Source organism: Rana temporaria, chromosome 8 (genome assembly GCF_905171775.1).
Source record: "Rana temporaria chromosome 8, aRanTem1.1, whole genome shotgun sequence".
NCBI lineage: Eukaryota > Metazoa > Chordata > Amphibia > Anura > Ranidae > Rana > Rana temporaria.
Genome location: NC_053496.1, coordinates 90795474 through 90809355, shown reverse-complemented (window position 1 = coordinate 90809355; position 13882 = coordinate 90795474). Strand labels below are relative to the sequence as shown.

At 48.2% G+C, this 13882-nt stretch overlaps 1 protein-coding gene across 7 annotated transcripts in view; it reads left to right on the top strand.

The window, feature by feature from the left end:
• The first annotated feature begins 7733 nt into the window (after window positions 1-7733).
• The window catches only part of PPP3CB (protein phosphatase 3 catalytic subunit beta), a 96530-nt gene continuing 90381 nt past the window's right edge, over window positions 7734-13882 (top strand). For 3 of the 7 annotated variants that reach the window (XM_040362250.1, XM_040362254.1, XM_040362251.1), the window contains exon 1: window positions 7736-7978. In XM_040362250.1, the coding sequence (XP_040218184.1) occupies window positions 7930-7978 (49 nt within the window). In that variant the 5' untranslated portion in view covers window positions 7736-7929. Of the gene's footprint in view, window positions 7979-13882 lie in introns of all 7 variants that reach the window. The other 4 variants (XM_040362249.1, XM_040362248.1, XM_040362253.1 and 1 more) reach the window with 3 other exon arrangements.

The following is a 13882-nucleotide window of genomic DNA, read 5'->3' as shown; positions in this document are numbered from 1 at the left end:
CCGCCTTATCCTTGTGGAGGATCAAGTAGGGGGACTTGTAAGATAAGGCCGCCAATTCAAAAACCCTCCTGACTGATGTAATGGCTACCAGAAAGGCCACCTTCTGAGAGAGAGTGTCAAAAGGGGAATCTCTCTAATGTTCTCAAAAGGAGGTTTCTGAATTGCTGAGAGCACCAGATTCAAATCCCACCGGGTAGTGGTGGCCGAACTTGAGGGGCCACATGTCGAACCCCTTGCACAAATGTTCTCACCAGTGGATGAGCCGCCACGGGTCATTGAAAGAAAACAGCCAAGGCTGAAATCTACCCCTTTATGGTGCTAAGGGCAAGACTCTGATCCACCCCACGCTATAAAAACAGCAGGATTCTGAAAACCGAATACGCCCGCGGGTGCCACTCAATCTCCTTACACATGGAGATGTAGGCTTTCCACGTGCGATGATAGATCTTCCTAGAAGAAGACTTCCGTGCCCTCAGCATGGTGGAAATTACAGAGTCAGACAGACCCTGGTCCCTCAGTACCTGACTTTCAACAGCCATGCCGTTAAAGCCAGCGACTGTAAAGCAGGATGAAGAATAGGGCCTTGCGACAGAAGGTCCTCCCGCATTGGCAGTCGCCAAGAGACATCCGCCACCAGGCATACAAGGGTGCCAAGGCCAATCTGGAGCAATTATAATCACCGGATTCCCTCGGTCTCCACCCTGCGAAGCAGACGAGGAAGAAGCTTCAGCGGGAGAAGGTATACTGTATATCAGCCGATACTGTCCCCACGGAACCACCAACGCATTAGTCGCATCCGCCCAGGGATCTTTTGACCTGGTCACAAACCTCACTACCTTCCGATTGAGTGGAGAAGCCAGGAAATCCACATCTGGCGTGCCCCATCTCCGGCAAAGTCGCTGAAACATGTCCGGGTGTAGTGACCATTCTCCTGGCTTAGGTAGTCTGCTTGCCAGTTTTCTACGCCCGGAATGTATACGGCCGACACTCTCCGCTCTGCCGACCGAAGGATGTGAGCGACCTCCAATGCTGAAGGCGAGCTTCTTGTTCCTCCTTGATGGTTGACATTTGCCACCACCGTGGCGTTGTCCGACTGGATCCTGACTGGACGTCCCTGAAGCCTCAGAGACCACATATAGGGGCACAGTCTGATCGCCCGAAGTTCCAACACATTGATCGGCAGACAGGATACCTCCTGCGTCCATCGACCGTATGCAGGCTGAACAACCCAAGCAACCCCCCAGCCGGTCAGGCATAGCGTCCGTCGTGATCACCGTCCAGTGAAAAGGAAGGAACGACTTCCAGGACTGAAGGGCCGGAGATCTCACCCACCATACCTGACTGATTGACTTGTCCCATTTGGACAGGATTTTCTTCTGCAAGACACGAGTGTGGAATTGAGCACACGGTACCGCCTCAAAGGTGGCCACAATGAGACCCAGAACTCGCATGCAGAAGCGCAGTGTCAACCACCTGCGGGATGCCAACAGCTTCACCGCCGACCAAAGAGTCTGCAACTTCTTCAAGGGGAGATAAACTCTCGCCTCTGAGGAGTCCAGAATTAAACCCAGGTACTCCAGGCGCTGAGTCGGCACCAACACAGACTTCTGTAGGTTCAGTACCCAACAGAACTCCTGAAGAGTTTGACTGGCAATTGCTACATCCTCCTCTAAGTCTGAGCCCAAAGCGGCTCTGAGCAGGAGGTCGTCCAAGTAGCCCACGATATCGATTCCTCGCTGTCTCAGCAAGGCCAGAATCGGAGCGAACACCTTGGTGAAAACCCTTGGTGCTGATGCCAGGCCGAAAGGGAGAGCCACAAACTGGTAGTGGTTGTCCCCTACGGCAAAGCGCAGAAACTTCTGATGCCTGGAATATATGGGGACATGCAAGTATGCAAGGACGCCAGAAAATCTCCCGGATGGAGTGCAGCGACCACAGAGCGAATTGATTCCATCCTGAATTTTCGTACCTTCACAAAGGCGTTGAGGGCCTTGAGATCCAGGATTGGACAGACCCCATCCTTTTTTGGGACTACAAACAGATTGGAGTAAAATCCCTGAAACCTTTCCAGCAGCGGCACAGATACTATTACCCCGCGCCTCAGCAGGTCCTCCCCTTTCCCCAATAGGGCCTTTCCGACGAGCGGAAAGAAGATGAAGATTTGAGGGAAAGAATCTGTTTGGTGGGCAAGACAGAAACTCTATCTTGTACCCTGATGAAACCACTTTGCAAACCCACTGGTCGGAAAGCAGGGAGGTCCAGCAAGCTGAAAACTCGAAGGCGACCCCCCCACCTCAGAGTCGGGCGGAGGCAAACCTTCATACTGTCGCAGATTTATTCGCAGGCATGATTTTCTTGCGAATCCAGGGACCCTTTTGTCCCTCAGCTGGCCCCTTGTCAGCCTGGGAACGCTTAACTGCGGGCCCAGACTGACGAAAATACCGCTTTTGAGCATAAAAGGAGGGCCCTGGCCTATGGCGTGGTTCCTTACTCTTTCTGGATTGTGGGAGCAAAGTACTCTTACCCCGGGTGGCATCCTTAATAATGTCGTCCAGCGAGGCTCCAAATAGCCTCTCACTCAGGAAGGGTTAATCTGCCAGAGCCCTCTTGGAAATCTGGTCCGCGGACCAGCATTTTAGCCAAATCAGGCGACGTAGTACCACAGCAGATACTGAGGCTCTGGAGAGCAAGGGAGCTGTATCCAAAGCTGCATCGCAGACGTACGTAAGGCCATGCACCAGCTGGTCAGCCAACTCCACACAGATCGGGGAAGCCTGTTGCTTCTCCAGCTCGCAGGGGAACAATTTTGCCCACTCGGTAAGAGTCTGTGACACCGGGGCCGTAGAAAATACTGGTTGCAAAGCTGACCCCAGCATGGTCAACATAGACCGGGCCACCGCTTCGGACCTCCTGTCAGTAGGGTCCTTAAATGCAGGAGTCCCTTCTACCAGAATTGTGGTGAACTTGTTCAACCTAGACACCGGGGGGTCCACAACCGGGGGAGATGCCCATTTTTTCAAAAGGCTTTCCTGAAAAGGGTAACGGACCGCCATGTGTTTTGGGACCGTAAAGGTCCTCTGCAGCTGTTCCCATTCCTTGTCTATAAACTTATCAAAAGAAGTCACATAAGGAAAAACCTTTGCAGTGTAGGTCGACTTGCGGGACCCAAAACGAACCTGCACCTCAGCAGATGCCTCAATCGCATCCTCCAATTTGAGGTTTTCCCGCACAGCGGTGATAAGTGCCCCCTCAAGCGCCTTCTCCTGCTCTGCCCCGGACACAGAGTCCTCCTTACTCTCCGAATGGTCCCGGTCCATGTCCTCGGATACCTCCGAGTCTGAATCAGTGCTGTCCCCAGATGATGGTGGGGCGCTTTTTACCCCCCTTACGCCCACACACTGCTTCCACCCTGGCAACAAATGATTCCAGGACCGCTGACAAAGCGTCTACCCCAGTTCATGTCTTTTTCAGACGAAACGTGTCGGGTCATACGCTAGCTCCAGCTGCTCATACCACACCTTTGGATTGTTTATTTGTATTTTTTTTTTACAATATTTTAAGTTGTGGAGCCTTTTAAGATTTTAATAAATTCAGTTTTTTGGATTTACACCATGTGGAGGATTTCCCTTTCTTTTTCATATATTTGACATCTGGGAAAGCTTTTTGGTCTGGATACTTTACCTCGCCATATCGGGTCCCTGTTTTGGAGTCATCAATCCTGGAGGAGGTGCTGTGGATGGGAGAGGAGATGATCTGCAGATCCGGTTCCCGCTAGTCCTTGATTTGGACATAAGCGCAAGCGATCCACCACTGTAGGGTGAGTTGGGTCCACACTGGAGGGTAAGAGTATTTATTTCTCCCCCCAGCCCTAAGGTGACGGCACTCCCTGGTGACGTTTCTGAACAGCACACCACTTCTGCCTATATAGATCATTTGAAGTTATTTACTATTTCTTCACACCGATTTGTAACCTGGACACTTATTGATGATTTCACAGTGACAGATGTCACGGAATTCACTTTGGACTTATATTCCATTAAGCGATTATTTGATTCATTTCTTTTATTGCAGTGGTTATTTACACTTACTCTTTTTGTGTTGTTTACCACTATGATTAGTAGTGTTTCATGAATTCATGTTGCGTACACACACATGCTATTTTAGCATGTGTACAGTGATTTGCACATATCACTATTGGTTTTCACACTTTATAATTTAGCATTTTTTATGCTATAGAGTGGGGTCTTCTCATCTCTTCCAACACTCAGCGCTACACTTTATTATCTTTGCACTGTTACAATTTCCATCTTATTGTTGTGTTAGCAGCTTTTACTATTATCATTGTTGGCCCAATATTCTAAATATTTTTTGTAAAAGCATCTACCTGTACTGCAGGTGCTGGGGGACCAGTTGCTATCACTGGAATCTCTGGGGAAGAAGCGCCAGCCTCTGACGCCATACTGCTCACCTGACAGCCACTCAGGGACCAAGTCAAGGTATACTGAAAAAAAGGCCCACCCTCCCTGCTGCCACAGACAGAGGGGTTAACCCCAGAGAAACTCACCGCCCTGACCTGGGTTCTGTTCAGCGCTGCGGTCCGCACTAAGACCCAGCAGAGTCTCTGAGGTGATCTGCCGTTCGCACTGTACAGAATGAGCCATTTGAGCGCTAGAGACCAAAACCAGTGTTAAAACCACAACAAAATGGCCGCTGCTCGCCTCATGAAAAAAAGAGCGAGAGCTACAAGAAAATGATCGCCGGCTGTAATTGCAATTTGCATTAGGAACAGTGCAGCTACAAGAAAATGACTGCCAGCTGCATTGTAATAAATACAGTGCGGCTACAAGAAAATGGCGCCGGCGCGAATCCCCTGAGGTAAAAGAAAGCCTGCAAATGCCCGAACCTCCGAGCGGAGGCCCCCCTAATGGCAGACCACCAACACAGATAGCGGACCCCCACACAGCGCACAGCCCCCATTTCAGGACCTGTAAAAAAACAAACAAAAAAAAAAGTTTAAAAATAAAAGTTCTTCTAGGACCAATGGGCCCCTAGGGAGCCAGGTCTTTATGCTATGCTAGGCAGAAAAAAACTGAGCTGCTGACTACAGGATGAGGGGTTATGACCAGAGGGCCCGCCTCCTGGTCAGCAGTGTTGCCAACCCCCTGAAATGAAATTTCCTGGCAGGATGCCAAAAATTTATGAACAACACCAATTTTTTACTGACACTGCAAAAAAGTACCCAAAATTACAGTTTTCACTGCTAAACAATGCAAATATCAATATTTAAACTATAAACAGGTAGCTAGTGCTATCAGCAGTGTGTTTAATTTGGTTTTAACAAAAGTCAAAAACCAACTGCCTCCATTGACATGAAGGTCAGGTTACTGTATGCCAGCTAGCACAATGTTCCCCCTTACATCATAGTCTGCAGGATTCCCCCTTACAGTGCAAAGGAACTCTTATGCAAAGGGGAATGCTGCAGATCATGATGTAAGGGGAACTCTGATGTAAGGGGGGGGGGGGGGGGCTCTGGTGTCCAGAGACCACCTTCCGCAGCGTGAATACACTAATGTAAGGGGGGGGGGGACTAATATAAATGGGGAACCTTTGTATCAGTGTCCCCCAACATTATTGTATTTACTCCCCCTTATACCAGCAAACCCCCCCCCCCCAGACTGGCCTGGCGGCACTGACCTCTTAGGTGCGCCGTGCAGGGCCCAGTCAGATGGCTCTAGCTTTGGTGGCTCTGGTTTTATCCTATAGTCTCCTTTCCACAGTCCACACACGTCCGACTCCTCTCGAGACCCCCATCCCGGCAGTGTTCCCACTCTTGACTCCTCTCCAGACTCCCCCTCAGACACTGCAGACATGATACAAGAGGTGGACAGAGGCTGCGGACATGGTACAGGAGGTGGAGGACAGAGGCTGCGGACATGGTACAGGAGGTGGAGGACAAAGGCTGCGGACATGGTACAGGAGGTGGAGGACAGAGGCTGCGGACATGGTACAGGAGGTGGAGGACAGAGGCTGCGGACATGGTACAGGAAGTGGAGGACAGAGACTGCGGACATGGTACAGGAGGTGGAGGACAGAGACTGCGGACATGGTACAGGAGGTGGAGGACAGAGGTTGCGGACATGGTACAGGAGGTGGAGGACAGAGGCTGCGGACATGGTACAGGAGGTGGAGGACAGAGGCTGCGGACATGGTACAGGACAGAGGCTGCGGACATGGTACAGGAGGTGGAGGACAGAGGCTGCGGACATGGTACAGGATGTGGGGGACAGAGGCTGCGGACATGGTACAGGAGGTGGAGGACAGAGGCTGCGGATATGGTACAGGGGGTGGAGGACAGAGACTGCGGACATGGTACAGGAGGTGGAGGACAGAGACTGCGGACATGGTACAGGAGGTGGAGGACAGAGGCTGCGGACATGGTACAGGAGGTGGAGGACAGAGGCTGCGGACATGGTACAGGAGGTGGACAGAGACTGCGGACATGGTACAGGACAGAGGCTGCGGACATGGTACAGGAGGTGGAGGACAGAGGCTGCGGACATGGTACAGGAGGTGGAGGACAGAGGCTGCGGACATGGTACAGGAGGTGGAGGACAGAGACTGCGGACATGGTACAGGAGGTGGAGGACAGAGGCTGCGGACATGGTACAGGAGGTGGAGGACAGAGGCTGCGGACATGGTACAGGCAGGCTTCGGAACGGCGCATGATTGGACACGGCTGATCACATTGAGGCTCTTTACCAAGATCGTTGTAGCGGTTTGTCAGACTGACACACCACACATCGGCGCATTGTGCCCCCCCCCCCCCCCCCGGCAGCTGTTATCCTGCTGGACGTCATATGACGTCCAGTCAGGATAACTGAACCACTGCCTGGCTGTCCTTTTGTTATAGGGCGGGCGGGAAGTTGTTAAAGTGTTTTTTTTTTGGTTGAGTGGGAAGAGATTAGAACACCTGTCAGTTTTTATTACTTTCTGTGCCCCCCCCCCCCCCCTATGTTAGGGAGATTTACCTGCTCTATTTGTCCCGCTTACTGTTATTATCAAAAGTGAAAGTAAAAGAAAATAATCTCACATTTTGGATTGACACCAGAAGGAGGGAAAATCTTCCAATGAAGAAGTTCTGGGGATACCCTGGGATTCCCTCACTTTGGAGGGATTTCCTGTTTTGGAAATGAAGGGAAATATCATCTATGGGTCACATGGGGTACTAACCTTTCCTCGCTCTATCCAAATAAATAATAGAAAAAGGTTTTGCCTTTAGGTACACATTTAGTACAGCGGTGGCGCTATGGTGAATGGGTCTGTGAAGAAGTGCTTCCCGTGGGGTATGGGCCGAGTTTTGTGGAGAATAGTTTGTATCGTTATATAGATTTGTATCCATAATCGGAGCATTTGTTATGAGCCCATAACGCAAAGCGTGCTAGACGCGTACTGCCACACATTTCTACTGATAGCAATGTGTCAGCCAATCCTCCCCAAGGTGCCCTCAGTGTAAATGGTGACTGTAGGTCAGTGACCTGTGAAATATACACTCCCGAGGGAGGGAAATGACTGGTCACAGTATACCAGGCACACAAAGCAGCTCCTTCCCTGAGGCCGTACAGCCCGGTGCCCTGTGTGAGAGAGTGTCCTCAGCCCGCTCCCAGCCCTCTCTCTCTCCCCCCGACTCCTCCCGTGTGAGGGGAGAGCCGGCGTGGTGCATGCTGGGCCGGGACATCCCCCTTCCCGCGCTGTGTGAGCCGCAGAGTCTGCGCTGCCTCCGCCATGTTGCCAGCAGCCGCTACCGTCAGTCTGTAGCCGTGCGCCGCTCGTGTCCTCCCTCTCCCCTCCTCCTCCCTCCCTCACAGTCCGGAGCCGCCAGGAGGAGGCCGCCCGCCGAGTCACCGACAGCAGGGAGCGGCCACCCCAGCCATGTCCACCAAGGACGGTAAACACTCCACCACCGAGCGGGCAATTAAATGTGAGTGTGTTTGTATGTGTGTGTCCCCTCGGCTGTCGGGGGAAGCCCCTCGTCCGTCCTATATGACAGCTCTCAGTGTCTCCCCCTCCTCCTCAGCTTGTAGGCAGCGAGAATAAAGATGGCGGCCCGGCAGCTGATGGCTGGAACCGGACTTGGGGGGAGACGGAGGAGCCCGGCCTGCTGCCCCCCCCCCCCGGCACTGTCAGGCCGCTGGTGTAGACGGGCCGCGCTGTAGTCATGGCAACCACGCCGGCTGGCCCCGCATTCCCCTGTGTCAGTGTGCCGGCCGGGTCCTCCCTGCTTCCATCATAAGCGGATCGGAGGATTCCTGGCAGATCCCTGTAGCCGGGGGTGCAGCGGGCAGTGTGATTCCCGTGCACGGGGGATTCCTGGACGTGTTTATTATTGGTAATCCTCCTGGAGGGGGGAGAGGAGGAGGAGGAGGGGATATTGACAGATTCCAGGGAGTACAGCTGCTTTCTCCTCGTGGACGGACACATCACTGCATTGATTTACAGCCTGTCACGGAGCCAAGGGGACTCTCATCATCACCTCTCTCTTCCTCTATTGGGGGGTTGTCATTTTGTTCAGTTTTCTTTTTTAGAACAGTATGGAGGTCTTTGTGTTTTAGGACTCATTTACACCCTGTGTTCTCTGTGCGTTCCTGCGTGTGCCTTTTTTTTTTGTGTGTGTTTGTTTGGAATAATTTTGTAATTTTATTAAACGTTTTTTACCTAGTTGTACTTGTATGCATTTGCAGTGCGTTTCAGTGTGGAACAATCATCAGGGTGGATCTGATTTAAATCGAGTCCATTTTAAAGGGAAAGTTCACCTTTTACAGAAAACTCTGCAAGGTGAACTTACACAGGTGCCCCTCTTTACCCCCCCCCCCCCGGTCCCGCTCACCTGGACCGCCGCTATCTCTGGTTCTAAGCCCTGGTATATCCGCACCAGAAGCCCTCTCTGCTGAATGTCCAAAACAGCCCTCGTCAGGAGGGACGTTTGGAGCATTCTAATTGGCCGGTGCCGACCGATCAGCAGCCACATAGCCATCCTGCCAGCTATGGAGAAGACTCAAGGAAGAGGATTTCTAAGCCCCGGCTCCTGACACGGATATACTGGGGCTTATAACCAGGGATGGCGGCGGTTCAGGGGCGACGAGTGGGACCTGTGTATGTTCACCTCACAGATATTTCTGTAAAGGTAAACTTTACAGAAAAAGTTTTTTAAGAGCAACTGTCATCTCTGTCCTGCAGCGGCTCCTCCTCTGACCCGCGGTTGACTCACCAACAGTCTCATTCACCTTAATGGGATGGTTGGTGATACAACAAGGTGAGGGACGTGGCAGCAGCAGGTGAGTGGATGCCCGCTAACAGGCGCTGCCATGATGGGTCTGAAATGACAGGTTCTCTTTAAATGTAAGGACTCATTCTTGCTGGTAATTGGAAGCTTTAATATTTGCAAACAAAACAAAGGTTTCCTATTTAGAATAATAAGTTGTCAGGTTAGGAAATATTCCCACACAATTTATTTTTATTTTTATGGCCTGCTGCTATTTTGCTCCTCAAGGGAGCAATAAAGCACTTCAAGCTATTTACAGAAAGTTCACAAAGTTTATAAGCTGCTTAGAAGGTTTCACTTTTATTTTTACTGCTTGCCCTTCCTCCCCACACTTAGAACCTGGGTACAGGTGCATTTCTCTTCAGTCATACAGTTTGTTGTGTACATAGATTTGCAAAACAATGGAATATTTCTAAACTTTGTTTTATCTCATGGTTACTGTGAAACTGTGTGAATGCATCAAATGTTATCTCAGCTTGCAGAACTTGGATTCATTCAATGGGTTTACCAAAAAATGTAAATATTGCAGAAGATACAGCCTCATGCTACAAAACTAAGCTCAATCTCATTCTGAATAAACTAATCTAATTTATCTTAAATTGGTGGATTTGATTTAAATCAACTTGATTAAATCTTATTTTTTAAAGAGCAACTTTCATTTCTGTCCCGCAGTGGTTCCTCCTCTGACCCTCTGTTGACTCACCGACAGTCCCATTCACTTTAATGGGACAGCTGGTGATGCGACAGTGACACAGCAAGGTGAGGGACATGGACGGTAGCAGGTGAGTGGACGCCCGCTAACAGGCGCTGCCATGGTAATCTGAAATGACAGGTGCTCGTTAAATGTAAGGACTTATTCTTGCTGGTAGTTGGAATCATGAATACAGTATTTTCAAACAAAATTAAGGTTTCCTATTTAGAATAATAAGCTGTCAGTTTAGTAAAACGGCGATATCAGAACCAATTCAATTACAGTTTGTAGTGTACATAGATTTGCAAAACAATGGGATAAAGGAATATTTCTGAACATTGTTTTATCTCATGGTTACTGTGACATTGTGTGAATGCATCAATGCAGTGCATGTTATCTTGGCTTGCAGATTCATTGAATGAGTTTACCAAACATGTAAATATTGCAGAATATACAGCCTCATGCTATATAACTAAGCTCTATTTCATGCTGAATAAACTAAATTATTAATGTAACTTAAAGCGGGAGTTCACCCGAAAAACAATTTTTAACATTAGATTGAGGCTCATTTTGTCAAGGGGAATGGGGTGTTTTTTTTTTTTTAAATCGAAGCAGTACTTACCGTTTTAGAGATAGATCTTCTCCGCCGCTTCCGGGTATAGTCTTCGGGACTGGGCGTTCCTATTTGATTGACAGGCTTCCGACGGTCGCATACATCGCGTCACGAGTAGCCGAACGTCGGTGCGGCTCTATACGGCGCCTGCGCACCGACGTTCGGCTACTTTCGGAAAATCGTGACGCGATGTATGTGACCGTCGGAAGCCTGTCAATCAAATAGGAACGCGCAGTCCCGCAGCCCATACCCGGAATTTGCTTTCCCCTCCAAAATAACTCCACACGCAGCCATTAATGTCTAAACCGCTGGAAACAAAAGTGAGTACACCCCTGAATGAATATGTCCAAATTTGGCCCATTTAAGGATTTTTGTCCTCCCCAGTGTCATGTGACTCGTTGGTGTTACAAGTTCTCAGATGTAAATGGGGAGCAGGAGTGTTAAATTTGGTGTTATTGCTCTTATCTCATAGTCACTGGAAGTTCAATGTGGCACCTCCATGGCAAAGAACTCTGGGGATCTGAAAAAAAAAGAAAGCCTAGGCAACCTTGGCCCTCCTGCTGTTTTGAAACCACAAATCCCATGAGACATTGCAAGACCCCGACAATCGCAGGCATGACTCCTATAGGCAGAGGCATGATGGGATTTGTAGTTTCATCACAGCTGGAGGGCTGAGGTTACCTACCCCTGGCCTAGGCTATAAGAAGATTTCCAAGACCCTGAAACTGAGCTGCAGCACAGTGGCCAAGACCATACAGCGGTTTAACAGGACAGGTTCCACTCAGAACAGGCCTCGCCATGGTTGACCAAAAAAATTGAATGCACGTGCTCAGCGTCATATCCAGAGGTTGTCTTTGTGAAATAGACGTATAAGTGCTGCCAGCATTTCTGCAGAGGTTGAATGGGTGGCAGGTCAGCCTGTCAGTGCTCAGACCATTTGCCGCACACTACATCAAATTGGTCTGCATAGCTGTCATCCCAGAAGGAAGCCTCTTCTAAAGATGATGCACAAGAAAGCCTGCAAACAGTTTGCTGAAGACAAGCCTAAGGACATGGATTACTGGAAACGTGTCCTGTGGTCTGATGAGACCAAGATAAACTTATTTGGCTCGGATGGTGTCAAGCATGTGTGTTGGGGAGTACAAAGTGTGTCTTTTACACTGTTATACAAGCTGTGCACTCACTACTTTGCATTGTAGCAAAGTGGCATTTCTTCAGCGTTGTCACATGAAAATATATGTTTACAAAAATGTAAGGGGTGTACTCACTTTTGTGAGATACTGTACATCCTTTATTTTTTTCATATGCATTTGTACTATGTTCATATCAGGGTTTGACAAATTTGCTTAGAATCTAGGAGCCAGCTAAAAAAGTTAGGAGCCAGAAAACGCACCCCGTCCCGACGAGCTCGCGTGCAGAAGCGAACACATACGTGAGCAGCGCCCGCACATGTAAACGGTATTCAAACCACACATGTAAGATTTCAGAGACATCTGTGCAGGTTTCTGCACAGATGTCAATGTAAATCGCAAACCGAAATCGCAAAAAGTAGTACAGAAACAACTTTTTGGATTCGGTGCGGCCCTGCAAGTGTAGCGTCGCACCGATTGGTGCAGTGCCATTGCTGGCAATTGCCACTGATTTGACATGCGATTTGACATGTCAAATCATACCAATGTGAACCAGGGCTAAAGGCAGGATTGTATGTTTGAATGCTCACTGCGTTTTTCCTTGTTATGGCGTTTCTGATGCTTTTAGAAGATGTTTTTTTTAATACATGTATTCAGACTGTTGTCTGTGCTGTACGCACCTGTCCATATCACTCGTCTGGGTAAATACACGGTTATTGTGATATATGTGTCACCGGCAGGGCTGTGGAGTCGGTAGATAAATGTTCCGACTCCGACTCCTCAGTTTTATGTACTTCCGACTCCGACTCCTCTGTATTAATATGCGACTGTATTTTATACATTCCTTGAGGGAAAGAAACGCAACCTACCACAGGACTACTGGCTGGGAAGCCAACAGTCTACTGTATTGCACAGTTTAAGCAAAAGACAAACACAATGAAAACAATGAAAACAATCAAGTGACTGGATAGTAGCAGCAGGCATAAACATCAGGAACAGGATCTTTACCAGTTCAAAAATAAAAAAACACATTATTTGGTTGTTTTAGAACAAAAACAAAGCTTATCTATAATGAACCAAAAACAAAATCTGTAAAACCTAGAAATGGTTTATATTAATCTTGAAATGTAGTTATAGGCTTAGCAAATGCAAATCAATTCAATGTAGAGTTCTAAGGAAGAGAATTGCCTCTGCCAGATCCTCTTTAATAGAGGCTCTTAAGTCAGACTTTATTATTTTTAGGGCTGAAAATAATCTTTCGACACTGACTTGGGTGGGTGGCATTGCAGTAACTATTCTGGCCACATCACTAACGATCTCTGGATAAACAAGGATGGCTTCTTCAACAGTAAGTTTTGATGAGCGATCATACTTTTCAACTTCTTTTAGTGCTTTATAAAACTCCTGTTGGAATTTTTTTATTTGGCCACTTACTGGTTCTCTAACATGCGTTCCCTGTAAAAGCAGAACACAACACTATGGAAAGTATAAGTATTGCAGCTCCTAATTGTGCGTTGCGTGCCATATAGTGAAGCACATGAAAAGCACGCTTCTTCACGGTCACTTAACGTGTTCGTTTTGCGGTTACGTGAGGCACTGCATGCATTGGTCTTTATTCTTACAGTAGAGAAGTCATTAATTATAACTTTTTTAACTTTCTGAATTGGGACATTCAAACTTGCTTTTTTTTTTTTTTTTTTATTCCAATCTAAATTTAGTAGGAGTCGGAGTCGGTGCATTGTTTGCCGACTCCGACTCCAGGTACCCAAAATTTCCCCCGACTCCTCGACTCCGACTCCGACTCCACAGCCCTGGTCACCGGCGCAATTTTTTTTAATAAGTATATAAAACGTGTCAATGTGTCTTTAAATAGCAGATCTGCTGCCGTCACAAATTCCCCACCAATAGTGTGGGGTAAGCAATATTACAGTAAACGGGGATAACTGTGCTGGCCCTAAAATAATAATATATATATATCTTACCACATCTCTTAGAGTGAATAATACCCATCAATAATTAATCAAAAAAATCAATCAAGTGCATAATAAGTAAACTACAATAATATAGAAAAACATTTTTTTTTCTAAATATAAAATATTTGTGAATAAACAGAAATCATGTATTTGACA